Below are 17,591 nucleotides of genomic sequence, written 5' to 3'. Positions count from 1 at the left end.
TTCTCTTCAGCTGTGGGAGTTTGACAGCTGAGTCAGACTTTCTGCCTTGGGCAAATGTGCAGAGGGGCCTAGGAGGAGATTCATCAATTCCAGAGTTAGTTCCGAGCAAGTTTCGTTAAGCGAATGTTTTATAAGTATATAGCATTTTTCATTCCAAAGAACCCCAAAGGAACACACAGAAAATGGATCCTCTCCATGGGCAAGCAGAAGATTAAACTGCAGCTTTCTGCTGCTTGCAGGGAAAATGGAGTCTTAAGACTTCATTTCCTTTATTAAAGGATCCTACTCAGGAAAGCTGCTTTAATTTCTGAAGGACCATGTGCAATAACAGCTAACCCTGGTGTTGTAGTGTTACACTCAAAATCTTGTTGTTGGGTAAAGGGAAAAATCCACTTTGGCCAAAATTTTATTGTTAGCATAATTGAAAACTAATCCAAGGCTATCTGATCCAAACAATCATTATTAATCCAGATATAATGACAACTGGAAAAAAAATCCTCTATGCAGAAAAAGTGTCAGTAATGATAGTAATACAGTTATAAAATTGTCACACATGCTTCTTAGTTTTTACTGCTTTTCCTGCTGTGCATGCTCACTCTTTCCTGGTTCCTCTGGGTCTTAAAGTTGGTGGGTCCAACTTGAGTCCAAGTAAAACAAAGTTGCAGGCAGTTGGTGAATAGTTCCTACAGAGCAAGCCTGACCAGCCTCTGTCCTGAGGCCTTGCAAACTCACAACTTAGGGCTATTACTAGCAATGGCAATACCGTGTTCCCATATCGCTCTGTGTTATCTAGGCTGCAGTTAGCACTTCACCCTTTATGACAGCTCTTTAGGCCCTAATCATAGAGAAAGAAGTTTGAGTATCATGGTTGATGCGGAGTTCGTGCAACTGCGGCCCCGTGTCTTCACTGCTGGGGGAGTGAGCGAGTGATGTTCTCCAACACATTTCAAAGTGTGATGGAAGCTCTCCATCATCATTAGTCCACTGAAACTGTGTTAACCAACCAATCTGTGTGTCAGAAGGCAGAGACAGCGGCTGTGGCAGCAGCCTCTGGACTCAGAATAAAGAATATCAGTGATCATCAGGATTGTTACATAGGATGTAAAACTAACCAGTAGGAGTCAAACCGATCTGCTGGGCCTTTGTATTCATGTGAGAAGTGCCTAAGGCTTTCAGGGACTAGTAAGGGATCTCTTTTATAGTTCATCCCAGACACAGTGTGCACTGCTTCCATCAGGGCACACACAAGGGTGCTGGGCAGCCTCAGTGTAGGACTCTGGCGTATCACAAGTAATCAAAGCCTCTTTGCCTGGAAGAAAAATGAAGTGGGACTCAGCTAAACAATATTTAAAATCTACCAAAGGCAAAAGAAGAACTAAAATCTGGCAGTGGCAGGAGGTACAAATGGAGAGAACTAAGAAGGCTTCTCTGAGCCACCTCTAGCATGTGTTACCAGGAAAAAGGCTCTGAGCGATGAAAGCGTGTGTGTGTCTGTGAGGATGTTTATTATACTGGTTAATACAGGAATCTCTTCCTCCTCTGTTTTTTCTTTCGCCTACAAAGCTCAATGTCCCTGACTTTATGAGTGAAAATATCACAAGTAATTGAAGCTGCAAATCCCAGCAGAATATTAAATTAGAAATTAAGCAAAAATGCTCATCAGTTGGAGCACAGGAATGCTGGGCAAATTTTCTAATGCAGTGGTACAGCAATTGGAATAATTTTTTCCTAACTGCTTCACTAACTAAATTGATTGAATTAAATGTGTTCTGTGGTGCTAGCTAACCTCTGACCCCAGTTACTCAGGATAATCAGGGGGGTAATCAGCCTGCCATGATCTGAGCTCCAAAGGAACAAGAATATTGTAAGGTTCAGGGAGCCTACGCTGGCATTAATCAGATGTCATCAGGGCTTGATTATAAATCCTAAAGACCACCAAATTGATACAACATGGTTTAATTCACTAAAAATTAGGTATCTACATATTAGTCACTAAGCAGAATATCTGAAAGTGATTGCTTTTCTACTAAGTGAAGTCAGGTGTCAATGCTTTGGAATGTCGCACAGTTTAGTAATAAATATAATGATCAGCATCAGCACAAAAGTAGCATTAGCCAGATTAAAAAAGATTTTGTTCTAACCTCAAATAGATTTTTCCTCCTGTTGGAGTTTACAGCTCCACCGAAATCATTCCTCATGTTTCAACTCTAATTATGAGCTTACTCAGAAGCAAGAAATAGTACATGTTTCAAGCTACCTGCTAACACAGCATTTTTCTCACTTCCAAGGGGAGAAAGTGTGGCTGCCTACAGTGTGTCATACAGCTGTGTATAGAAATTAAGTGATATTTATTGTCCCTTAAAATTACTTCCCTCAGAAATGGCAAGCTCAGTTGAAAAATCTGTATCTAGAAATTTGTGTTAGGATCCAGTTAATTACTGGTGTACTTGCTTGCTTTCTTTGGGAAGAGTTCAGTGTGGCAATTTTGATGCAGATGTATTAGCATATTACGTAGATACTTGCTACAGAAGAAGGGGAAGCAGTCTTAAGAGAGAGTAATAGCACAGATGCTTAATAAACTAATTTTCTTCATACATGTACTGACTTAATGAGCATTGATCCTCATGGAAAAGCCTTTTTTTAATGTAAACCAATGATATTATCAAATGCTTATTTCTCTTATTGGTGTCACCTCTATTTCCTGGGAATTGCCTTTATTTGCAATAGAAACTTGGTTTATTTGAAATTGGAGGCCTTACACCACTTCTCGAGGATTTTTGAGCACACTGCCATGTTAGCTGTGTCTGGGATGAAGAAATTGTATAAAGTCTGGACATCCCAGCAAGTCAGGTCCAGTGAGTAGTTGCTGTGTAGATGCACTGGACTTTCTGCATATGTTCAGACTAACTGTGGAGCAGATTTGTGCTGGGCATGATTTTTCTTACCTTCCATGAGCACACTGCAGTGATGATCTTTACAGGCACAATAATCACGATGTGCCATGCCACTGGGACAGGCCATTTGCTGTTAATGTTCAGGTAATCTCTGCAGCCCATACCAGGTAGTTCTGATAGGCTTGATCCACTGTATATAAGCTTCATGGCGTGCACAGCTTTCTGTCCAAAGCACACATATGGTGCCTTGGCCTGTCTTGACCTCCCTTTTAATTCTTGGTGTTCAGACACATAAAGTGAGGAGCACTGCCATCAAACTTGTAGTCGTTCACCTTGTCCAAACAGCTTAGAGAGCTATTCAGTAGCTTAGAGAGAACTCAGTATCAGGATATATAAAAATCCTTGCTTCATTCTTTATCTTCTGTATTAATAAAAAGAACCAAATGGTACTTATTTATTTACAGCAAAACTTATCCAGCTGAGGTTGAAAAGGTGTTTGTGTTTAAGAAGGCTGTGTGTGCAGAGAATGTATGGTTAGGTGTACATAAATTGCAGGTGAAGAAATGAAGGCGCTCTCAATGTTCTGTCTGCAACATTCTAGACAGGAAATAAGCACACAATGGGCACTTACAAAAGAAATGTTTCACTTTCCTTTTTTACAAATATTTTTCTTTCAAGAAGAGATGAAATGAGCATTGGCAAAAAGAGCTGGGCAGTGGGACATGGAGACCGTGGGTAACCTTAAAGCAGAAAGCAATGAATCCATTTAGCATATCTTTGCTTTCTTCCTGACCTTTTCCACATCTGTTCAATGCCAAACTGTGTAGCTGTCTGCTCCATGCTTCAATCACTCTTCAGCACTGTAGGTCTCAATATATGCTTAAATCTCTTGTGTTTTCAAAGCAGGCCACCTCAGCTGCAAGTGAACTCCTCTCAAACTGCCTTTTGAAAGCTCACATCACAGTGCTGTATGGGGAGGCTTGGATCATTCCATAGTTATTAGTCCAATAGGTTTCAGTTATTTCTGTTATTCTTTCTTCTTGACCTTGGAAAAAGAACTTTGTTGTTGTTGTTGCTCTAATTGGGCTGAAGACCCCAGCACCTATCTGTTCCCTTGTCAGATTAACTAACAAGAGCACTGTGGTTTCCTGGATGTTCAAGATAAAATCAAGATGTTTCTGCTATGGGAGGAAAAAACAGAAGAGAGACTATTAATCATGAAAATTCACTTATGCCTGTGATCTCTGAACTATTCTCCTTGTATACATTTATATACCTCCTTTTTGATATAGCAGTAATATTCATATTCAGTGTATATTGTGCAAACAGGATGTACGCTAGATAATTTGCAAGATAGTAATGTGTATGCAGTAGAAGAAACTATGTGTAGTAGACTTCATTCATTACTTTGCTGGCAGGCTTGGAACACTTGTGTTCAGATGGACTGAAACATGGAGTGTTGGCCTACATTCTCCTTTCCGCACCCAGTTTTCCTCAGAAAACAAAATGCTGGCTAGAGATTTCATTTTTAAAATTCAGACAAATTCTGTATCACTGCAGATAAAACTGCCTGTAAACTTCCATCTGTACCTCCTGCCTCCACTGGCACAGTGTGAAACCTTGCAGAGTTCTTATCTGCTTCCAAAAAAGAGTTTTCAAATCGGACTAACTTCAGTCGGCTCTCAGCTGGAGGGGCTTGTAAATCTAGGGCATCTCATCCTCATCACTTGGCACAACCTAAAATGCCAGAAGTTTGGGGAATTGATGAAATTCACTGCTAAAATATTTTAGAGATACCAGTTACTTTGAATGGTGCTGTTAGGCACTGCTCACCAAAGACCACGTGAAGAAGCTTAACCACTGTCAAAACATCTGTCGTTGGCAGCATGGGTTGTGATCAGCTGTAAGCTGGCACAATGAATAACTATCTTCTTGAGAAAAAATTGCAAATATCTTCTCTGACTGTCATTAGCCTCAGTGAGAACTCTGTGTGGAATGCTTGTAAAATATTTCTGCTCCTAAAATGCAGTGGAAGAAAGTGAAAGAAAAATCCAGCTATGGTCATTTTATTTAAAAAAAATATATCCAGGATCTTAGAAAGAAAATAGTCTTTACACTGCTGTTGATGGGGAGAGCAATTAGGAGGAAATAATACTTATCTGGGTTGGCTGAATACATCACAAGTGGTCTCAAACGTGAAAAGCAGATTTCTCCCTGGTCCCTAGGTAACACTGATGCTGAACCAGGTGAATAGGTGTAGTTTGCTCTTTCAGGCTTGGTCAGATCATCATTTTCTCTCATGCTGTTGTTTTAAACATAAGGTATGTTCTATCTAGAGGGGTGTGGGAGGAGATTATTTGGCAAATAAGAAAAGAACATCACTATTTCTTTGATTTGTTCTCAAAAGTACCTAAAGTGTAGTAAATATCATAGTGACCTTTCTGTCCACCTGGAGAAAGAGTATTTTCTATGATCTGACCCATCATTCTAGAAGTATTCATTGCATTTAAGGATATTTGAATTATTCTAGAAATAAATGAATGCATGTTGTATTTATAAGTGAAAAAAGAGAATGAATCCTTTCTAAATGTTTTACGTATGCTAAAAAAAAAAAAAAAAAAGTCTTCCTTTTGAATCTTTAGACCTCTGTACTACATTTGGTGTATTCCCATGAGGTAATAGGCTTTGATGCAGGCATTCAACATATGATTAAAATATGTTAGAATTCTCTTTTTGCCGTCATTCCAGCTTCATGAGCTGGACTGAGAAGTAGCCAAAATTTTGTGTAAGCAAAGGTCTTCAAAACAATTCCCCAAAGTGGCTATTTCCAAGTATCCTTCATCGCTTACAGTCTCTGAAAGGCCTTTTACTCTACTGCAAGCACGTAAATGAGGGGATAGGAATACAGCATCAGCTCTGAAAGAAGTTTGAGCCACTGCTGTGGGGAAAGAAGCAGAAAGAAAAATTCTTTTCATTCATTTGTGAATTTTATGAGTATCTTACTCTATAAATCTCTCAAGGTTTTCTAAGATTTATGATGTCTGCAAGAGGAATAAAAAGCTCTTCGCATGGCCACTTTGGCAAATTAACAGGCAATTCCTGCTGCACCCAGTAGGTCATCCATCCATCTATTTTACCCTGTTACACTTGTGTTCTGTCCCTGCCCTACTCCACCATGAATCCTAATACCTATAGAGTTCTTCAAGAGATCCAACCAAGTCCTAGAGATAGCTTGGCTTCATTATGGTGGAAGACTGCTCACAGGAGGATTTGTACGTGGAGCATGGGGAAACAGCCTGATTAACGAGTTTTGTTTCTTTGTTTGCTGCATTACTTGGACTTCTTAGCAGTGTTTTTCCAAGCAAACTGATGAGCAGCAAAACAAGATAAAGTCATGCTGAAACCCTCTTGCCGTTCCTTTCATCATTCATGCATATAATATCAGCATTACTAAGCATCTTTGTGTTTTTCAATAACAAGGCACAAATTTATAGAACCTGCAGAAATTGTAGCCATATTACAGAGAGCAGAATTTAATCTCTGGCCTTCCATTTAGCTAATTAATCCTTTGGATTTGTTGCTGTTTTTGCAGGCAGCAGCATTTAGTGGACAAAAATATCCATTTGGTCTTTCATTATTGAGAAGTACTTCTGTTTTGTAAAGTAACTGGCCTGTGCCTTGAAACATCACACAGCATTTACATTGCATAGCCTGTGAAATTCATTCGAAAGTAAAAAGCGAAAATGCATCCAAAATGATTACGGTCAATTTCATACGTTCAGAAAGATTTTTTCTAAGCTACAATTGAATTCTTTCTGTGATTTCACTAAGGAGATGGAAGAATATTGTGTCCTTAGAAAAAATACAGAATAAACTGAAAGATGCACTTTAAGTTAAGAAATAATGTAGCGCCTGCAAGCCAGCATTATAGCAGTAAGACAATGACAATTACTAAAGACTGTTCAGGTGACTCATAGCTTTAATTTGTGTTTTGCATCTAGTTTACATCATCAAATTCTTGTCATGCTATAATAATGCTTTATATTTACAGAGTATCTTTCACCTAAGTGGCTTCCAAAGTGCTTCGTACATTGCTCCATGTACAGATTACATCAATTTAATCCATTACATTAATACAGCTATCTCTGCAGTGAGGTACAGCAACTATTCAAGTCCATATGGCTATGCACAGTTTAAAGAGAGAGAAAATACCTTCGAAATCTGTAGAAGAGATTAGGGAGAATGTAATACTAAGTTACAATTTGCCCTGGCCACAAAATTAAAAATAAAATTGCTGGTGTGAAGAGTTCAGGTTGGCTGCAGTCAGTCAGGTTTTCTGTTTTATGGCCCACCTGGGGCCCCCAATACTAGGCCAGCACATGTGGTCATTGCACTGAAAAGGTGACTAAAGAATCATCAGAATCACTTAGTTCCATGCTCTAATGTTATGCTAAGTATTTCCACGTAGTATTTATTTCACCTGACTCACATCTGAAGTCTGATGAGCTCTGAGCACCAGATTACTTGCTTTATTGTTAGCCAGCAAGCTGGGCTTGGTGTCCCAGTGAATTCCACAAGAAATTCCACATTACTGATACAACATCCTAATTCCTGATTGCTTGAGTATGCAAACCTTTGTGATTACTCTAAAAATCTTTTTGTCCTTGGAGATATTCCAGGTACAGAGCTATAGAAAATACATTATTTTCTTAACAACAAAATATTGGCCACTCAGGTGCACGCATGCTGAGTGACAGTGTGTGAAGTAAAAAAAGCCTAAGTAAAGACAAACAACAAACAGATTGCAAAAGATTGAATAAGCTTGTCTTTGTATTTTCAAGAAAGTAGATAGAAAAATGTGGTTGCAAAAGGTGGTCTTCAGTGAAGAAGGACAAATACAATAATATAGTTTCCTCGGGGAGTTTGTAATGGAGCTGTGTGAATTAACATATCCCATTATTTCTCATCTTTTGTGATATATAGATGGGGAAACAAACAGATGATGATAACACAGAATACCTTCAACTGGAATGTTGCCCTGATTAATGCAAACTGATGTGCAGTTTTAATTTGGTTGTTCTTGACTGGGAATCACAGCGTGTAGAATCCTGATGAGCCATGGGGTAGTGATCACCAATCCCAGACACGTTTATCTCACGTTGTGTTTGCTGCTTGTGGCAGCTCTTTGATTTAGGTTATGTCAGCAGTCCACTCTGAGGCAGATGTTTTTCTGTGACTTCATAAGGGCAATAAGGTTATTCCTGCATGCTTATGTCATTGCTGGACAACAAACACTGAGGTGATTCTGATACAGTTAAGTGCACTTGTTGTTCTGCACTCTGTTCTCTGCCCAGTAAAAACAAAACAAAACAAACACCAAAAAAAAACCAAAAACACCTCACTTGTTATGGAAGCTTTAAATAAGACTGTAGGATAAGAAATTGGATATAAACCTCCAAATATAACACACTGACTAGAACTTCTAGTCTGTATTAATGATAAACATAATTATATTTTTGTTAACATTAAAATTAAATGTTTAAATGACAATAAATGACAATTAAATGACAATGTGGCATATCACTCACAGAGCAAGTTAACCTTACATATTCAAATGCTCGGTTGTAGTAAATGAACATAGCTCCTTCCAGCCAAACGCAGCTCTGTCCCAAGGCCTTCCAAATTATTATTTTTAATATGGGTCCAGATTATGGCAGTTTAAATAAAGTTCCGAACTCATCTATTTTATTCTTAATTTATAGAGGTGCTTAGGGGATGTGCGGATATTTAAAAGGAGTAAAATCAATTAATTCATGATCCAATTATTTGTGTTAGCCCCTATGGGGTTTTATTTTAGAGCATTGGATCAGCATCTCTCAGTTAAGCACTGTGCTTTGAGAATGTAAAGCTTTCATTTTGAAATATGATGAACCTGTGGTTATCTCTTCCCTATCTGCAAATTTAATTCCTTTTTTTTTTTTGTCCTTTCATGGTTTTAAAATTCCCTTCTTGCCTTATGTTTTTGAAAGGGATCTCATATAAATGCAACAGATTTTTCTAAATAACAGGAAGCTTATTTTTTATATAAAGGTGACTGAACAGGCAAAAGAGTTCACTTTCTAGATAATATGCCCTATATTTTTCTGGGCCTCTATGTTTCACAGTAGATATTTAGCTTTTGCAATCACAAATCTGTGATTTATTACACTTTTCACGTTATAAATTTAGAGTAGACCCATATGACAACTTCTGTGATTTGATCATTCTGCTTTTTCATCCATCTTGAACAGATTTTAGTCTAATGTTCCAGACAGCTTCAAATACCCCCTGTGTTTATACGGTAATTTCTAAAATGTAGAGAATGCTAGGGGTGAAAGTACCACTATGCTTGGAATTATCCATCTTGGCACAGCCTTTGCCCATAGACGTTGTCATTTCCTTGATCTGCAGGTGTCAGAAGCTCTGCAGTTTTATGTCCCTAGCAAGTCTATGTGCCCTTTCTGCATTGCTAATTCACTGCAACTGAAGCTTCTGAGAGCCCTTCCTAAGTAAGGAGAAAATAAGAGTGCTGAAGAGAGCCAACCCCAGCTGAGATACCTTTGAATTAGATATCCTTAAAATGACATTAAATATTTTTTGAGATAGGTGGCACATCACAGCAACCTTTTCCATCACAGTTTGTCACTGGTGGACAAAGCATACTAAATTTATCTCACTGGCTTCACAATTATTCATCTAAATAAAAAAGACAGATTTTAAAATATTTAACCCTAACAGGTCTAACTGTTCACCAGGTGATCCAGGAAGTATTGAACACTTAGCTGAATCAGACTAGTGGACTAAGGACAAGACTTTTACGAAAGATCAATATGAATTAGGAGCAGATACCCAGTCAAACCTAAGAGTTATATTCTTTAGTTTTCACTTCCTGAAACCTAGGCACTAGTTTTTTTTACGTAGTTAAATAGGAATTGTTTGGTATCGAACACATGTTGAGAAAAATTCTGACCATTATGGGTCAGCTGATGTTTTTTATACATGATCAAACTGAGGCAATAGGAAATAACACAAAAATGTCAGACTAATCACTTATTTTCAATTAGAGTAAAAGGTATCCAAGTATGCTTTCCAGTGACAATGTTTTTTGCTGAGCAGGAAGGAATACAATCTTCGTAATCATTCCTCTGTTATTTTCAATATTCTTAATAGAGCATTTCTCTTGATTCACTTCAAAGCAAGAGAAAATATTGTTATATTATCATTTAAAGTTAATTAAACTGCAAATGAGCTTAATGATCTGTCCAAAACAAAGCTCAATCACAACCTGTTACATATTAACTATCAAAATCAAAAGAACCTTTAAATTCTTTGTTAAATGTACCAAAGAAGAAAGAAATAGCCAATCATTAATGTCATCCTTTTATAAAATCAGATTTGAGGCTGGATAACTTGAATTGAATGCACACAAATTGAAAAAGGGCTTAGAAATGTAAGTCAAATCTGTTGGAAGAAATAAATTAAAAAAAAAAAAAAAGATAACAGCAAATGTAGTTGTCTCCTCTGTAATTTACTATCAGGAAATATATTTTACCTACTATATGCCCAGATTTTGAAATCTCTATATTAGTAAAATACCATTTTTCACATTCTCACAGTATCTTCTGTAGTGTTATGACGATGTGGTCTTAAGACAGAACATCTGTCTATTCAGGTCTTGAAGTCACTGGAGTGATTTTTGCTCTTGAGTGATATATCAAACATTGCCACTGACAATGTAGCTTTTCAGTAGTGGAGGTATATCAAAACCTATTGGCGTCATTAAGGTTCGTAATTTTGGACTTTTGAAGGCTTAATCCCCAGAAATGCTAAGATTCCCTAATAAACCAAAATGGTACTGCTGATATTCAGCTCTTCTGAGGATTAGGTATGTTATCATTCTGGTTTATCCAGCTATAAAGCAGGTATTATCTTATCACTCTTACATACAATTGTTTGAGCATGTCAGCTGCAAGTATTTGAAAGGTGAGGAGTGTTATTAAGTCTGACCCTTACAAGCTTTTTGAATGTTTTGTTTAATGTTTTTGCTATATAAATAAGATTGATGTTATACACTGTTTGGCTGGACACTAAACTAGAATTTTGTCATATAGGGTTTGGCCAGCTGAATAAGACAGCAATGCAACAAACTTCACAAGGTCTTAAAAAATTCTTCCACTAAAAAGAGAAAGTAACACTGACATAAAGTTATACAGACAAAGTGATAGCATAGCATGTTCAATTATTTTAGCGTCTTAGAGAAAACCTACCCGCCCGCCCAAAATGGCATGGGGACACTTTTTGTGAAACCCGTTTTACATATTGATAACAGTATAGTGAACAATTAATAAGGATGTGGAACTTTATAAAAATAATAGTCTGAAATGCAAGACTGGATTATTTGTAAATAATTACATTTGGGGACAAGAATGGGCTGTATTAGATAGCTTCCTGTGGTGCATAGATTTGAGTGTAGTTCCCTTTCTGGCAGCACATGCATCTATGCAACCCTGTATATATTTTCAGGATTCACTTTTCCGGTAATATGAGATGAACTGTCTTTCTGTGGTCAGAATCTTCCAAAGCTTGATTACTATCATATTACTATTTATCTGCTCTTCATTGAATGTAGAGCAGTAACGTGTGCTACCTTATATTTCATGGGTGATAATGTATTATTTAGAGCCAATAACATTCAGTTTTACTCAAGGATTACATCTTTCTCCTGTTGTGATAAATAATTAATGATGGCTTGTATATCTCATCTGCGTGGTCATTAATTGAAAATACTAACAATTTTCTCTACATTTTTTTTTCTAGTTTCAGGCCACAGTAAAAGAAGGAGTCACAGGTGTAATAGTAAACTTAACTGTAGGTGACCGAGATGACCCAGCAACTGGAGCGTGGAGAGCTGTCTACACCATTATTAATGGAAATCCAGGGCAGAGTTTTGAAATCCATACCAATCCCGAGACTAATGAGGGAATGCTCTCTGTTGTCAAAGTAAGTAAAATTTGCTATTGTACTGCATTATTACTGTAAGTTACATCCCCTGGATTTACTACATTGGAGAAGGCACTGCAAGGATAAGTTACTCAAAAATACATAGTTGGCTACCAGCCCTTGTTTCCTTAAGCCAATATGTATAACTCCCTTTCTGTTACAATAACCTTGCTTCTTTAGTGATAACAACCTGCATGATGCTAACTACACTGCCTTTGTGCTTAAGTAACAGCTAGTTTTGTCGGAACCATCACAGTTAATTAATAGTGAGACTTTACAGTGCTGTTTTGTTTGTGACTGAGAGCACAATTAGAATTCAAGTGCCACATTTTGTTCTCAGAGAACACATATGCAAATACCAGGGAAGTAAGGAATGTGGCTTCAAACTGAACTAGAGTGCTGCCTTTGGTTCCACATTTCCAAAGTATCATGAAAAAAAATAATAATAATAAAAAAAATAAAAATAAAATAAAAAGATAATCGAAGATAATCCTGTATTTAAAAAAAAAAAAAAAGTCCTGGTTGCTGCCTGTACCAGAATTTTCTCTTTTTGAGAATGCCTCAGAAAATGCATTTTCAATTCTAAAGAGTAATGGAATGTTTTTCCATTGCAGGGGGTTTGGTTTCAATGTAGGAGTTGAGAAAAGAGCCTTATGTTATTTATCATATATAGCTATTAAGTATAACCCTGCTCTGTTTGAAAAATGCATATAACCATAAATAAGCATGTATATGTAAGAACCGTATGTTTGAGGTATGACAGAAAAATATATGCTCTTAGATATAGAGACATAGTCTTTCATTAAGTGCAACTGGTCAACTTGCCAATAATAAAGCTCAAATGAAGCTGTTTAAAAATAACAGCTGAAGAGTATAACAGTATGAATTCTTCAGTGTGATGAACTAGAGGAATTATGAAAATTTCTAGGAGACCATGATGCGTCTGTTAATCTCAAAGCATGGTGAACTTTCTGGTTTTCACATTATTTTTCCCTTTTCCTTTACATGAATGGTAATATAAATGAATGGTAAATAAATAAGAAAGGTAGGAATTATCTTCAGCACACTTTATAACTACTGTCCTGTCTATTGCTAAACTCTGGCCAAACATCAGATGCAATAAATGCTGTTCTCCCTTTCTGGCTAATTTTGTCTCCCACAAGTTTTGAGTGGGAAATTGAATGAAGAAATGTGTTAAGCACTCTCTTTGCTCTTTCTATTCTGATTTATAATGTTTTACAGCCTTTAGACTACGAGATTTCAGCATTCCACACATTGCTGATCAAAGTAGAAAATGAAGACCCACTGGTTCCAGACATAGCCTATGGCCCCAGTTCCACAGCAACCGTTCAGATCACTGTTAAGGATGTGAATGAAGGCCCTGTTTTCCACCCGAACCCAATGACAGTGACAAAACAAGAAAACATCCCTATTGGCAGCGTCGTGTTAACAGTAAATGCCACTGATCCAGATACTTTGCAACATCAGACTATCAGGTGAGTGCAGTACCCTCTAATTTTCATCCACTAGAAACTGAGTGTCTTTTGTGCCCAATAATTTGTCTGCCAGTACAGAGTTAAATTAAAGTCATTTGGGCTCTAGATAATAAAAAGTGGAAGAAGTGGCCTCTTTTTTTCCTGCAATGAAGAGATTCAGTATGATGGAGACAAAGAACTGCATTAGACATGGGACAATAGTTTTCCAGGCTATGAGAGTGCAGTGGAACAATCGAGTGCCACAAGCAATAGATATACCTTTGCATAGTGTTTCAAAATAACTTTTAACCTGCTTGTTTATACCTTTTCCTTCATGAGAGCCAGAAAAAACATGTAAAATTGAAAATGTGAATAGAACTCACCTATTTTACATATTGATTAAATTGGTTTATGATAGTTTATAATGTTCCTTAGTGAAATAATGATTGTACATCTGTGTTCAAGGGCTAAGGGACAGTATTTCTCATTGAAACACTGAAGCTACAGTAAGCTAGGACTTGTTCTTGCCCAGATCAATGCAAGTAAATGCTCATTTCTATACTATGATAAAGTAATCTATACAGGCACCATGCCACAAGGAGCAAAGCTGGGTATTAAGTGATACCATTGTCTTATAAATTGATCCACCTCGACTGGTCTTTTGTTTTCAGATTTGTTTTTAATTTTTTTTTAATGAAAGATCAACAGGTTTTCCCTAATACTAACTTGGCTTTACAGACTGCTTTTGTTAGCATTTGAGGACTGCAGATAAGGCACTAAAGCTAAAGCCTACAGCTGTGTAATTTTTGTTTTTTATTTTATTTTATTTTATTTTATTTATTTTTTTATTTTATTTTTAATTTCCAGTAGATATCAGCGTATATCTATAAAGGCATAAATATCTTTGTGAGAATGACTTCAAAGCTTTACCTAAACAATGCGTAACATCAGTCTATACTGTGGAGGTAGATTTCCTTACTATTACACGATTATTTAACATTGATTTTGCATTTCCTTAAGAAGGTCTGGCATAGGTACTGTTTTACAAAAGGAATGCTGATTTACAAAAGGATCTTGAAGATGTTCTTTGTCAGTAATAAATGTTGGTAAGCATGCCATTGTAAAGGACTGCACTGACAATCTTGGATTCAAATGATGAGAAGGTGAATTTTATCAGGTGAGCGTTGTCATCTGCAATAAAGGAGGAAAAAGGCAAGGCAGATAATTAGAAGCTTCAGTTCTCTGCATCACCTCAAAAATACTTAGTTAATGGAGTGTGAATATTTCAGTTCTTTCTATCAAAAGCAACTTTGAGTTTTGCCATTCAAAGATCAGTTTATCTGAAGGATGATTTTTAGCAGATGTCATTTCCCTTGTTTTCTAAATTTATTTGTTTACAGAATGCATTGATATTCTTAATTTTAGCTTTTGCTCTAAGGATTTATTTCTTTCACTGTTGTCACACAGATTTGTGTTGATGGATGGTAAAACTATGGGATTTCTATTGCATACAGCAATATAACCTTCAGCAGCACTATTCAGAATGTGGTTTGTGTAGTGAAAAGATATTTATGCCGTTTGGGATTGGGACTCAGTTTAAGAAACAGTTACTGAAGTTCTCCATAAGTTTACATATTTCCATGGCAGATAAGTAGAGTCATATTAGTTATTCTAACAGTTGATTTTGCAATGCTAAAAGAAAAAAGTCAAGAAAATATTTGGATTTGGTTATCAAAATGAACAATCCGGAACCTATTTGAATTTCTCTCCTTGACCAACTAATTTTGCTGAATTTCTCCTATCTGAATTGCCACTGAAATTTTAGGAAATACTAGTAAGTCACTGAAAACTCTGTTAGTTTTGTGTGTTGTGTGTAATCAGTTGCGTAACATAAACACTTTTTGCAGTCCACCACATCTCACAACTGGTTGCAAAGGAGCTCTAAAATCTTGACCATTACTAGCTCATAAACTACAAAGAAATTTCCCAGAAGTGTGTTCATACCTCTGCAGCTAGAATCTGGAAGGTTTTTAACCAAAAGCAAGATTTTCTTTTGTATTCTGCATATGAAAGAACATAAATAAGCTCGTTTGGGTTGGGGATGAAGAATGATTATATATGGAAACTATTTAAAAGGAAGTGCTTGTATAAGTTAGAAGAAAATAGTGCAAATATAATGGAAATCTGGCGAAAAGTGGAACGCAAGGCTAGTTTCACTACCTGTATGTCCTTCTGATAAAATAACAGAAAAGCATAAAATAGCATTCTTAAAAGACACTTTTAACACTGACCAATATTACTGAAACACAGCTACCAGCAATGAAAAAGGAAGTCTGCAGTATATGGGAGCAGCATCTGCAATTTGGGTCATGTGAAATTGCATGTATAAAGGCCAAAGCTACTCACTAGTTTGGGTCTGGCAGAAATGTTTTTGTCTTAAGTTCCTATAGGCAGGTGTTTGTTTAGAGTTTGGGCCTAGGTCCAGAGCTTTTATGCAGGTTGCATGCCAAATTACATAATTCTCAGACTATTCTGTAATAATTGTATCATCAGAGTCTTTACTCTGATTATACTGGTAGAATAGAGGCCATGCAGACACAATACAGAATTTTTTAAAAGACATTACACTAAATATCAGTGACAATCAGTAAGCAATGTTGTTTGTCTGCAATAGGCAATGAATATCAGATTTTTGTGTGCTATGTGAACAATGTCCATCACCCCCAATAAAGTGTATGTCTGTTCAAAATGTGCAGACATACAAACAAAATAACAAGAGAATTACTAATTTTACTTTTTTATTTTCAGCCTATAACAACTGAGATATGTCTAATTGCAGCTTTATTCTTTTTGGTTAGTTTTCTATATAAAACTTGTTAGAAGGGGCTGATGGCTATTGGTAATTAGGAAATTTAATTACTGTACTAGATATAACATTATAAATGCATTTCAAGAACCATGAACAGTGTATTGAAACCTTTCGTGCCACTGTCCACATGTAGATTGAATTTATAGTTCGAACACTACATGTTTGAATGAGATTCAAATTGCTTATCTCTTTGAAAAATGTGGCTTATGTTGTAAAAATTCCTAAAGACAGCTGTACTTTTGAAGCAATTTTCCTTCTTATTGTTCAGCTTGATGTGTTTTTGCAGACTGAGAAATTTCATTTAAAAGCTCAAACAAGCTGGCGAAAATGTATTACACTGAACAAAATATGACTCCAAGTATTTGTTAGACTCAAAACCACATAACAAGCTCTAGCTATCTGTTTTGCACACAATTAGCAGTGAACTTTCATAGTGTCAGCTCTTCTCTGACCTACTGATGTTAACATTTCAAAGAAACTCAAAGGAGAAACATCCTATTGGAAACAAGAACCACGTGCTTATGTTGACTACCCAAGTAACGTAGGCATCTGGTTTATCTTACTCTAAATTATACCTGTTTAAAACTAGGGTAACACTGACTTTTCCCAACTATGGCCAGATTTATGTTTTCCTGTAAAAACGTTGCAATGAGTATAGTGCGCTTTGTACCATAGATGTTGTAGAAAGGAAGGAACAGACAGAACAAGGGAATTTACCTGAATACATACATTTGGGTGGTGAGCAACATTTTTTCCTCTGTGATCACTGCCAGAAAGAAAAGAAACTTATTGAAGTTGGATCGCATTTCTTAGATTCATTAACCTATTTTTAAAGTATTTAATTTCCTCTCATTTCCACCTTTTTTAGAATTAAAAAAAAAAAAAAAAAGGAAAGAAAACCAGCAGGCACCATTTTAATTATAACCCAACAATTTATTAATAGAACTGTAATGAAGTTTCTGAAATTTGATTTCTTAATCAGGGATCATTGTTATTTTTGTGCCAGATTTAAGAGTTTAATTTTGGGTGCCTCTTCCCAACCTCTGAAATTTTAATCAGAAGTTTCAAGTGTACATGTCAATGAGAAGTTAAAGGCCAAATTTAATAACATTTTCCACCTTGGGAAATTAAAAGAAGAGTCTTACTCTCTGAAATCCATTATTAACAGTAGATCTTAATTAAACACAGTTACGGTCCTCAATATTTTGTCTGTGTGGAGAGATTGGTTTAAGTATTTTTTTCCTTTCTGGATTCAACAAGTCCAGGATATTCAGTAGTTAGACTTTTAACTATGTGTAAATAAGTTGTTTACTG

General features: G+C 36.4%; 1 protein-coding gene across 8 annotated transcripts in view; it reads left to right on the top strand.

Moving 5' to 3' along the window:
* CDH13 (cadherin 13) overlaps nucleotides 1-17,591 on the top strand; it is a 489,849-nt gene that overhangs the window by 416,091 nt on the left and 56,167 nt on the right. For all 8 annotated transcript variants that reach the window (XR_013938364.1, XR_013938365.1, XR_013938366.1 and 5 more), the window contains 2 exons: nucleotides 11,751-11,933; nucleotides 13,176-13,429. Coding sequence is in view for 5 of the 8 variants with exons in the window: in XM_080552453.1 (XP_080408579.1) it covers nucleotides 11,751-11,933; nucleotides 13,176-13,429 (437 nt within the window). In the remaining 3 variants the exon portion in view is untranslated. The remainder of the gene's footprint in view (nucleotides 1-11,750; nucleotides 11,934-13,175; nucleotides 13,430-17,591) is intronic.

This window comes from Anser brachyrhynchus (assembly GCF_964034855.1).
Source record: "Anser brachyrhynchus genome assembly, chromosome: 12".
NCBI classification, from domain to species: Eukaryota; Metazoa; Chordata; class Aves; order Anseriformes; family Anatidae; genus Anser; species Anser brachyrhynchus.
Note: the sequence above shows the minus strand (reverse complement) of the source record. Positions and strands in the feature narration are given on the sequence as shown.